At 50.5% G+C, this 12280-nt stretch overlaps 1 protein-coding gene across 1 annotated transcript in view; it reads right to left on the bottom strand.

Annotated features, from left to right (window-relative positions):
* MGAT4B (alpha-1,3-mannosyl-glycoprotein 4-beta-N-acetylglucosaminyltransferase B) overlaps positions 1-11633 on the bottom strand; it is a 51456-nt gene extending 39823 nt beyond the window's left edge. Inside the window, exon 1 of the mRNA XM_065690263.1 lies at positions 11408-11633. Within this exon, the coding sequence (XP_065546335.1) occupies positions 11408-11504 (97 nt within the window). The 5' untranslated portion in view covers positions 11505-11633. The remainder of the gene's footprint in view (positions 1-11407) is intronic.
* Positions 11634-12280: the final 647 nt, after the last annotated feature.

The raw sequence follows: 12280 nt of genomic DNA, 5'->3' as shown, positions 1-12280 counted from the left end.
TAACTGACTGTACAACTGGATTTGGTTTGGAGCACTGTGCCATCTCCTGCACTGCATGGCAGAGCTATTGCTGGGGGGAAAAAATAGATCAAATTAAGAAGTATCTTGCATACCTTAATATTGCGAGCAGCTCTTCTGTCAGACTTTAAACAACAGCGTTACCAGCTATGAAAGGGAAAAAAGCCCGAGGAAGTCTCCCAAAACAGCAGACCAAATGAAATAGAAAAGGGCGAAGGAGGTTTCAAATCCGCCCTGGAGAGAATGTGCATGGCAGCTTTAACCTGCTGCAGGGAGCAGGGGGAAATGAAACAGGATAGCAGAGACCAGAAACCAGATTTATTAGGACCAACCAGGTAGATAAAAGGTAGATGATGGCGGCTTTGGAATCAGCTAACTTCCGAAAATGTCCAGTCAGCTTTAGCATTTCATACACATGAAATTAGTGTCCACGCATGAGTACTTTCCTGAAAGGATGGGATTTACTGCAGACGAGATAATTATCTTGATACTTCTTTATCCCATTAGTGGTTTTCATTCACATCCTGGAACTCCATAAGCGGATTGTTCAAGAATTATTTGCCATCCGCTGTTTCAATCCTGATCAGAATTATCTTTATACCTTGGTACAAAGAAAAGAGATTACATTCCTTCCAGGGCTTGCTGCAATGCCCTCTTTTCTGAGGCTCCTCTTATCATTTTCGTTCTATAAGGTGATGAAAAGCATCAGAAAACAATGGTCATGGACACGATTTTGCCCTCTCCCCTTCCTTCCCCACATGTGCATTTGGGAAGAGGAGGAAACGCTCTTCCCATCACATTCCCTGCAGAAGATGGATCACTGCACCTGCACACAGATGAAGCTCAACGAGACTTAGTCATCAAATTATCCAGGACAGGATCCAAAAATGCCCCCCCCCCCATTTCTTTTTGCACCACAATCCACTAATAAAAGAACAAAGATGAAACTGTTAAAGCCAATTAAACAAATCACTTGATGCAAGAGAAAGAAGTGGAATGCACGGCACTGGAAATCCCAGGGGCATATGCTGAATGTCGCGTTTTGTGCTCTCTAGTAATGTATGCCACTGTGCAAGCTCCAGTGGCGATAAAGCCAACATCCTTCAAACAGCCACCACAATCCCTTGCTTCGAGGCCTAAAGCAACAGGAAGACAAAATTCCCTTCCCAGCCATTCTAACTGCCTGCCAGGGTTTGTATTAATGGAAGAATTACATTTCCTTGCAGGTATGGCGAGGACACAGCTTGTCTGCCCATGGCCATCCGTGAGTCTGCCCAGCAGTGAGTAAAGATGCCTGGATGACACAAAAGCTATGCCTCCTCCTTACAGAAACATAAGGAGGTAGGTATCCAGACCTGACATGAATAGGAACACACGCACGTTTGAAAAAAGCACGGTTTACGGCTGTGCAATGAGATCTGGGGGAGAGTTATCTTTATAAACAAGTTATTAAACGTGGGAAGAGGGACACAATAAGAGCAGGTGCCAATTACTCAGCTCCCAAGGGAGACTTCCAATTTCTCACCTTCCCCCAGAGCAAGACGTGCCGCTGTACAGCAGCACATTTACTTGCAAGTGTAACACCCTTTTGGAGTGCTGCTGCTCTCCCGTAAAGCAAAGCTGCGGTGCTCCTGTGCTGCCGCTGGAGAGGGGCAGCCCATTTCCCCACCGACCCTGAACCGGGGCTGAGACCAATACCGCAGACAATGAATGTGGAAAAGAGTGAAACAGCCGAACGTCAACCAAATTATCTTTGTATTCGACTCCAGGATCTGGCCACTCCTCCTGCCAACGGGAACAGCAAATTTGTGAGCTAATTGCGACTGCCAGATTTGCGTCTCTGCAAATCTCCGCTTCGTTTCAGGCGCAAGACGCCAGTAATGGTTTTGTTATTTTAAGACAGCGGCAGAGTTTCAGACAGTAAATGTCCACATCGCAACTGGACACGTCAGAGGGAGCCCATCCTTTGAGGCAAGCACACCGAGCTAATGATTAATATCACAAAAGTAATCCGAGCCTTTAAAAATCATTATTTCCAAAATCAGCAAATAATTACCAAGGCCTTCTGCGATCAATACCCAAGATAAATAGACAATTAAATTGCAAAAGAAACAGAAGAATGTCGTTAATATTTGCCAAACACATGCCAAATACACTTCTTCATGGTAACCAAATACTTCCAGTAAATAGATATTTTAGCTCACTGGAGAGGCACTTTCAGAGAGTAATAAATTAATCTAATAAAACAGACAGACAGGGTGGAACCAGACATTAATGAAACACAAACTGATCTATACGGAGCCAACCCACAATCATGTCCTACTCATGCTCATCCACCATTCCGGGTACTTACCTCCCCCCCCAGGTCAGCTCTTTAGCCCAGGGAAAAGACGTGTTTCATGCAGATCCACTGGCACGACAGAGCAGAGGATTTCAGCCATGGAACGACGACGTTTGTGCTCAGCCAGAATTTGCATTTCCCATTTTCTTTTCTAAATACCTCTCGCCCCTTAAAGTCAGTAAATTAATCTGCTTTTAAACACCATTCTTGCTTTGCCTTCAATGTGGTTTCAGCTCCATCCCTGAGGTGCAGGATGAGCTCTCGCTGCCAGGCAGAGCCAGCTGTCCTCGCATGATGCCTGTGCCACAGCACATCCCCACTGTGTAACCCAGAGCGTTTATCCTGGGGGGGCTGTGCTCTGCCGCACCATCACTCCTGGGATCCGGAGGGACTCAGAGCAACCCCTGACACTCAGTGCAAGGACCGGCACCACTTCCTCCCTAGGCAGACAACCTTTACCAACTTCAACCCCCTTCAAAGAGGGGAGATTTAGAGTAGACATTAGGCAGAAGTTCTTCCCTGTGAGGGTGCTGAGGCGCTGGCACAGGGTGCCCGGAGAAGCTGTGGCTGCCCCATCCCTGGCAGTGCTCAAGGCCAGGTTGGACACAGGGGCTTGGAGCAAGCTGCTCCAGTGGAAGGGGTCCCTGCCTGTGGCAGGGGATGAGATTTAAGGTCCCTTCCAACCCGAACTGTTCTGAGTCTACCCAAAATTACTGCTAGGAGTTAACAAAGCCACACTGTTTGATGAGCATCTGATAAAGTTCCTCAAATAGCAGATAACTTGAACTGGACAAAATTAAGAGAGGGAGAGATGTGTGGGAGGACGTCCACCCCAGTCATTTTCTGCAACAACAAAGGAAGAAGGAAGGGAGGAAACTGTGCGAAACTGAAGACAAAGAGAAAAGATATCAAAGCCATCTCAGGAGAGAACACAATGAGAGATGGCAACAAAAAGGAATAGTTAAAGTACAAAAGGCAAGATCAAATAAAAGGAAAAGATCACAGTCTGGGCACAGAGAGGAGGGAGCGGAGACCACCACACTGCTTTTGCCAGCATTAACTGAACCATTCACTTGGCAGATACTTGTGTGTGGCAGCAGTTGAATCTGAGAGAGTCCAACACCATCCAGGTCCATCTATGCACCAGGCAACCCGTACGGTCAAATGTTGTTCTTGCTCTTCACACCCAGCATGGGGACAGGCCATGGAGACACTGCACAGCAGCTCTGCTCCACTGAGCACCCATCTTTTGGGGAGGAATACAGCAATTTAGTCCTTACTCAGAAAACTTCTTCAGCTTCTTCTGTATGAAGTTCTTGGTACTGGCAGGGTCAGTTTTGCTACTGTGTTTTCACTAGAATCATAGAATAGTTAGGGTTGGAAAGGACCTCAAGATCATCCAGTTCCAACCCCCCTGCCATGGACAGGGACACCTCGCACTAAACCATCCAACACAAGGCTTCATCCAACCTGGCCTTGAACACTGCCAGGGATGGAGCATTCACAACCTCCCTGGGCAACCCATTCCAGTGCCTCACCACCCTAACAGGAAAGCATTTCCTCCTTAGATCCAATCTAAACTTCCCCTGTTTAAGTTTTAACCCGTTATCCCTTGTCCTGTCACTACAGTCCCTGACAAAGAGTCCCTCCCCAGCATCCCTATAGGCCCCCTTCAGGTACTGGAAGGCTGCTATTATAGAACAGGCTATACAAGCACGTAGTGCTATTACACATATCTTAAGTAGCCCGTATCTCAGTACTGGAAGTTTCTTAGATTATTTATGAGGCTACACAACTTTTTTGGTACCACAGCCATAAAATACCTCAGAGCAGTGACAATACATAGAGGATTTACTGCAGCACACACACAAGTAGTGAGTGACAAAAAAGGGTCTTCAGGTTAAACCTTACTTCCAGAAAGGTCTTGCCATCACAGAGTGAGAAGAAAAACCTATGTGCTCTAAGGCAGCCTTGAAAATGTGATCAGGATGGTCTAAAAACTCATTGGGGGATAGCTGTAGACCAGGTAATGCACTGACACAAGCAAACAGCGTGCTCTTCCACCAGTTCAGCATCGATCCCACTACCAACGAGTCCCAAACCACCAGTGTAACAATTGTAAGCAAATGGGCACTGCAGTGCAACAAAACTCATAATGGGAATAAGATGGGTGGAGATTAATTTTTGCACAGAAGCTCCTTCAAAGCCTGACGGTTTGCGTTTCAAGGCTGCCCACTTTAATATAAGGAGAAATAAAACATCTTGCACAAAAGCGTCTGGTCATTTCAAAATACAGATTAACTTCTAGGTAAGTATTTATCCTGTTCCTAGTGCAAGAGAGCAGGAATACTTAAATATCAGGGGAGTGACTCCAAGGCAGGAAGGAAGATGGAGTTACAAAGCTGTCTCCCTGCATCAGGGACACCCATGCTAATGCACAGATACTAGAGACTCAAATGCGACTTGACACCGAGACAAAAACAGAAGAAGTGCCCAGTGCCCAATTAACAGAGGTGGTTTAAAACAGAAATCTTGCTTTCCAAAAGAAGCCTGACACAAACTCAAAAAGCAAACCCAAGAAAGCCATTGCCGAGTAGAAAGCTCCCTACACTTCAATTCCAATAAAAAAGGTGGAGGAAATGCATTCCCCTCCATCAAAGACAATGATCCCCTCCCTGAATCAGGAAGCCATTAAGCAGATGCTTGATCAGCACTCCCTAAAAAGCCTCTCCTCCTCCCCCCGTTAACCTGCCACCCCCACTGAAGCCCTTTGTTTAACAGTTCCCATAGTCCCTTAATTTGCCCGATGACTTCTGCCTGCGCCGCAGCCCTTCTCACCCAATGATCTCCTGGGCTTCGCCTCCTGAGAAACAAAGCATCCACATTAGAACTGGCACAATTATGATACGGAAAAGTCTTCACGTGAAACATAAATCTTCGTCTCCAAATACTTTTAGGCAGGTGGCTCAGCCCCACCTTTGCAAAGCACTGGGCGGTGGTGGATGCCCCTGCCAAGCCAGGCACCCCAGGACCAACATTTGTTCAGCCATGTGCTGAGAACCTGGTACTTTGGTGCCTGGTTTGGATTTTGCGAAGAGGGAGAACCATGGCTAACCCCTGCCTACCTGCAGCAGCCTGCTAGCAGCCTTGCCCAGCCTATCACTAAAGCAATTTCTCCATCACCTAGCAGGCTTCAGAGCTTTCTAGAGATGACTGGCAGGCAGCTTCCCTTAAACTAGCCCTCTATAGATGCGCTCTACATTAAACACTAAGTGAATAATCAATGAACATTCAGGATGCAAGCACAAATCAATGATTTGTTTTAGATGAATCAAAGAGAATCACAACCGAGAGAGGGTTTTGTTCTGTAACAGAAGTAAACCAAGAGAAGTAAGTGGTTGATGTAATGGGGGGTGTGTTAACCTCCTCTGCCTGCTCTGCTACCATGCACTGACACAGACACTGGTGTCAGACACTGCTGTGTCCTCCAAACCCCTGTGACAAGAGATGTCTCTGTCCCCAGAGAGCAGATGGACACTGAGGCATGAAACCAGCTGGTTTACTTTCCCAAGACTGGGAGGGATACAGCATAGTAAGGACCTGAATCCAAGTCTCTGGGGAACACCGTCCTGGCTGGGAGAAATCTCTTCTTCAGGAACTTCTACTATGTCACACAACCGCAGCTCTTATTGTTGAAGCAACAATGAGACACGGACAAGTGCTTGTGCAGTGCATGTCAAGAGCCCTATTGAAAGCCATAATAAAAACTGCAAAGAAACCAAACCAGAAACACAGGTGACTCCAGACAATGGAAGAGTTCTTCTGATAAATGCATATCGACAGACTGCCTGGTGTTCCTCACTCCTGGGATGAATTTGGTCGAATCATATGCAGGATAATTTTGCAAATGCTGCTGCATTCCAGCCAGCAATTCCACACGTCGTCTGCTGGGCACCACACAGGCCAAGTAAAGGCTCTCGGAAATGCTCCTGCACATCTTTTTATTGGCCATGCATTTTAATGACAGGTTTCTAACCTCTGGGGCTCCTCAACCAGGTCCCTGCCTGCACCTCCGCAGCCATCCGGCGCACACAGCGGGTCTGCTGCTGGCATCTCTCCTCCTGCTAAATGCTTCCAAGGGCTGTAGTGAAATGACCCCAGCTCAGACCAGGGCTTTCACTCACATCCATCCGGCTGCAGCCAGTGCCCGAGACCTCCAAGAAAGGACAGACTCCTGAAGTCAAGCTGCTGCGGGTAACAGAAATGAAATGGCAGCGGGAAGCCGTGCATGCCACAGGACCGCTCGTATTTAGCGGTATCACAAGCTTTGACTCTGCTGCTTCTAGAGCGGATTAGCGATCACGGCTCTTATGCATTATATAAGACGACTTTGTAAACACGCTCAGAGAAGTGTCCCTCCGGGACAGTCTGTTTCCACAAAGGACACCCCAAGCGAGCAGAGCCAGCACCGCACACGGCACCGGAGAAGCAATATTACTTTACAGAGATGCTGTCTGAGCCTGCACAGCTGCAACGGGCACCAGAGCAATGTCCACACCGCAGCTGGTGCCCCACGATCACCCCACTCCCCACCATGTTCACAAGTCACAGGAGAGACCCTGCACTCGGAGCTGCACTGAGCTACCCTCCCAGGGAGCAAGGGGTGACTCCTGTAAGGAGCTGTGCACATCTATTCTGAAGCGCTTCCACAATGCCCATGGAACAGTCCCCACAAGGTGAGATCCAAAAGAGCATGCAATCAAAACTGATCTTAGGGGTGTGCAGCCACTATGCAAAGAACAACCCCACCGTGCACCTACATCTACAGGTACAGAGGTGCCCGCAGTTGTGCTTTTACAACGGAAACCTGGAGCTGGTGAGTATTGGGTAACTATAAATCATTAAGATCTGAGGGGGAAAAAGCTGCCAGGGGAAGCCTGCACAGGCAGCATGGGCACAGAGCCCACCCTGAGCTAGGCAGCCATACCCTGGAGATGCAATCCCACCTTCAAAAGGCAGCATTCCCAAGGGGCAGCACGTTGGGAGAACCTAGCTCGTTGGTCAGTCAAGATGAGAACAAACACTATGGATGAGAACGGAACAGTTTTCATCATGGAAAGAAACAAACCAGAACAATGTAATTACAGGTAGGTTTAATTGTTCACTTTCATCCTACCGGCACCTGTGACTTGTCTAAAGTCACGAAAGCTTCTCTGTTTTACTGAGCTCTCAGTAGAACACCCCTGTAAGTCCCATGTCAGGCATGCTAATGCCTGAGCCTGCCGGTGCTTTGATCCTCTGACCACAGGTTACCCTACACAGTTAAACCCTACAGGTCCACCTCACCACAGCAGTTTATGGACGAGCTTCTTCCAGAGCAGCCATTCGGTTCTGAAAGTTAAATCATACTTAAACCTAAAATCAGCACAGAGAGAATATTAATCTTTGGCCAAGACACCCACCACCACCATGTGCAGCACGTGGTCCACCTCCAAACCACCCGTGATGCTGGACGTCGGCTGCCTGGGTGACTGGTTGTGCTATTTGAGGCTGCCCTTCTCTTCCTACTCCAGCAGACTATTTCAAACCTCATTTATAATTGGAAAGATGCAGCACCTGTTTTTGCAGACCATGAGGTCAAAACTTTACTAATAACCACAGCACAGCAAAACATCATTAGCGGGTAAACAAACCCTGCATCAGTCACAGAGAAGCAGCTCTAGAGCTGGTTTGACCTGGTTTGATTTCTTTTGACTAATTGTTTTGTCCTCCCAGCACAGAGCAGGAAGACAGGAAGGTTCTGTGATGCTTTACATGTGTTTTAGTAGAATATTTTACCCCATCAGAGTCAACACAGACGCCTTGAGAGCCTTCCCCAGAACTCAATGACATGAGCAGCTCAGGATCACTGGGAGCTGTCTCCAGCCACTCATGGGGGATGGCTGATGTTACAGAGGACTGGCAAACACAAAGCCTGTCTTTGAAAAATAAGGAGACGAGGATAAAGAGGATGAGGAAATTACAGAATAATCAGCTTAGGTTTGGTTGAAGTGCTCAGAAAACAAGGGGAACTTGAGCAAGAGCTAACTTCTGTTTATCAAGAGCAAATCACATCAGACCTATCATACCTCTTTCTGTGACAGGGTGCAAGGACTTGTAGGAAGGGGAGGAGAAACGAGGATTTCAGAGACATCTCTGATAATGTCTCATAGGAAGTCCCCGTAATACAGCTGGGGACATGGGGGCTGCACTGAGCGCCATGAAGGTGGGAAGCCCACCAGTGAAGTGGTTGATGCTCTTTGAGCACAGACTGGGAGGACTTTACGGAAGCAGGTTCCAGGGGAGCCCGTCCCAGATCTCACACCACTCGGTGTTTTCATCCACAACTTGGCTGATGGCAGAGAAAACACGCTGATTGCCTTTGAAGGCTACACCAAGCTGAGGGGGACGGCAAGCACGCAGGAGAGCAAGATGAGAATTCAAAACAATCCTGACACTTTAGAAGGAGCAGTCTGAAAAAACACAAAAGGACACAGTTCAACAAGGACAAGTGTGAGGTAATGTGGTTTGATAAGAATAATTAACCAGCAAGTGCAAGGTGAGGAGTGAAAAGCAGGAAGAGTTCCGGAGATGAACGGCTGAAGGGTCAAGGGGATTAACCATCAAATGAAACACAAGTTTCTGCAGCCAAAGTAAAAAGCAAACACACTGGGATGTACAAACAGCACAGCTGCATGTGAAAGACCTGAAGTAATCCCTTACTCTGCTAAGCATCCCTCTTCAAGAAGGGTGGTGGTCCAGAAGAGAGGAACAAGAGCAACTGCAAACCAAGAATACAGAAGCCAAAAGGAATGATCAAAGGAACCAGCATGGTTCAATCGATAGTAGCAGGGACTAAGGGAAAACACAGCAGCAACTTCCGAATGTCCCACAGGCTCCTGCAAAGAAGGAAGGAAGGAACTTTTCTGCCTGTGCCCCATAAATGGAAAACAGAAGAGCAACCGTGAAACCGAACTGAAGGAAAAGACATTTCTGTTCAGATCGTAAGACAAATCGAACGGCAGAGCTGCTAAATGTCAAACAGATTGTCCAGAGAGCTCAGGCATCTGCCATCAGAGGGTTTTAGGAATGAACACGATAAACATCTGTCAGGAAGGGGTTGGTTATCACCGATCCTGCACAGGGGCAGGAGATGTCTGGATGACCTCTCAAGGTCTTCTCCAGCTCTGTATTGAGTAACAGCCTGATACGTAAATGACCATAATAGCCGGAAACCTGCTGTGCTGACACAGCCTGACCCACGCTGCTTGTGACCTGTTGTAGCCATTGCTGCTCACAAGACACAGTCTGTTGCTGTCAGAGAAAAACATGTATCCCAGGGAGGGTCCTACCAAGAAGGACAGGGACAGTGGTGACCAGGGTTGTTATTTTGGTGCTTGACGGAGCCATGGGGAAAAGCTACTTGTTAGAAAACAGAAGTGAGTCAAAGGATGACACAGTACAGACAGCACAGGGCTGGCCACCCTGCTCCAGAAACCAGGAGTGACTGCTCAGAGCCCGCGCAGCGTCGCAGGTCAGTTTCACTTCATTTACGGGAGGGAGCTACGAGTAAAGCAGCTGCTCCGCAGGAACCTGATGAACGTACCTCTCAGAGCGCATCACATTTATGGTCTAACATTTCCGGCTGAAAGCACATACACCTGGTTGTGCAAACGGTCTGCCCAGTTAAAAATGTCCCCAGCAGAAGCCAACCAACCCACCGGCGGTTCTCCTGCACTACAAGTGCCCGTCACCCAAGCCTCTGCGCGAGGCAGCTCCGATGGGATTTAAACCACATCAGTAGCACAACAGGAAACCTCTTCAGCTGATCAACAAGGCAGAGAACTCCAAGCAGCCTACAGCTGCCAGGGGAAGATGGCATACCCCAGGCACTCCTGCCCTGCTGCTGAGCTGTGTGGATACCAACATGGGCTCGTGTTATCCTGACAGCCAGAGCCAAAACACCTTCTCCCAGCCCTGTCAGCAGCCTTGCACCATACACACGCTACACCCTGTGACTGCGCATGGTGTGCTGTGGGACAGCAATGCCACCGAGTCACGTCTTAGGCTCAGCAAAAGCTGCTTCTCACCTGTAGCGGGGAGATATGCTTGTATGGTGATGGGAAGCAAAGGTCAAGGGTTGGATGGCCACACTGCCTACCTTTAACAACCTCTGAACTGCAGGAACTGAAAGAGCTGAGTGACTTCGCATGGATGTGAGAGGTTCCGCACCCATACACAAGTCAGATACACAGTTCAGAAGCAACTACCAGAACTGCCCTCCAGGCCAGGCTGAATCTGGTGCGCTGCTTTAGTGAGCGCCAGGATGGGGAAAAGCAACTATTCCATTGTCAGGAAAAAACAGGGGTGAGCATCTCTGTGACACCTGTGTGGGGTGCCCCAATGGGACGGGGCCCTGCCTCCCTGCTCCACAGCCCGTGCAAACCCAGCACTGATACTGAAGCACTGAGACCGGCAGCCCTCGCACTGGTCCCTCGTGCACTTCAGTTACTGGACCCAGCATCGAGCCGCAGGAGCGTGCGGGGCGGGCGGCGCTGCTCGCATCTCTCACCTCCAGTTTGCCCTGAGCACCCCCGTACCGGATTGCTCCCCGCAGGCGCTGGCATCGCCACCTCTCCACGAGGATTTAACCCGCCCTGCTCGCACCGCGCACGAAGGGGCTCACCACAAACGTGAGGGTGCAAGAAGCGCATCACCGAAGCGAAGCCCAGCGCACCGGGACCCGGACGCCCGCCCGCGCGGCACCCCCGGCCCTGCTGCGCACGGGCGGGCACGCCCGCACCGCGGGTCCCGCGGGGCCAGGACGCGCCGGATCCGGCGGGTCCGGATCCCGGAGGCTCCCGCAGGATCCCGCCGGGCAGGATGACCCCAGGTCCGGGTCGCGCCGGACCCCCGGGATCCAGCGGAGCCCGGGTTCCCCAACACCCCCGCCCCGAACCCCGGCCGGGTCCCAGCTCCCCTCCGGCGGAGCGGCCGAGCCCCCCTTACCTTTGTGCCCGCCGAAGGCGCCGTACCAGGACAGCGAGAGCAGCGCGCAGAGGCAGCCGAGCAGCAGCGTGAGCGCCGTGCCGCTGCGGAGCCTCATCGCCTCCTCGCCGGCGGGGGCGGCCGCATGTCCCGGGCGCGGCGCGGCCTCGGCGGAGCGGAGCGGAGCGGAGCGGAACGGGGCGAACCGCCCGGCCGGCCCCAGGCAGCGACCGCGCCGGGCCGGGCCGCGCCGGGCCGGGCGGGGCGGGGCGGGGCGGGGCGGGGCGGGGGGCGTGGCAAAGGGGCGTGGACAAAGGGGCGGGGCGGGAGCGGGCGGAGAGCGCCCCCGTGCGGGGACTGCGGAGGTGGTGGTGAGTGTGTGTGCACGTGTGTGTGCATACATGTGTATAGGTGTGTGTGCATACGTGTGTGTGTACGTGTGTGTGCATACATGTGCATAGGTGTGTGTGCATACATGTGTGTGCATACATGTGTATAGGTGTGTGTGCATACATGTGTATAGGTGTGTGTGCATACATGTGTATAAGTGTGTGTGTACATGTGTGTGCACGTACACATATTGGTTCATTCATACAGACGCACACACACACTTGTGCACACACCTGTGTCTGTTCAGAGGTACACAGACACCTGTGGATGCCTGCATGGGTCTATACACGTGTGTGTGTGCGCTCACACGCCTGGGTCTGTATATCTGTCTGTGTGCATATGCCTGGGTCCCTGCATCCATATGGCCATGTGGGTGTGTGCATGTGCACCTGTATGCACGCACGGGGGTGCACACATGTCTATGCATGGGGGTGTGCACAAGGACCCTTGCGTAGCTGAGGGAGTGTGTGTGCAGGCAGCAGCCCCCATGGCTGTGCAGTGAGT

Source organism: Lathamus discolor, chromosome 10 (assembly GCF_037157495.1).
Source record: "Lathamus discolor isolate bLatDis1 chromosome 10, bLatDis1.hap1, whole genome shotgun sequence".
NCBI lineage: Eukaryota > Metazoa > Chordata > Aves > Psittaciformes > Psittacidae > Lathamus > Lathamus discolor.
The sequence above is the reverse complement of the archived record's forward strand: the minus strand, read 5'-3'. Positions and strand labels throughout refer to the sequence as shown.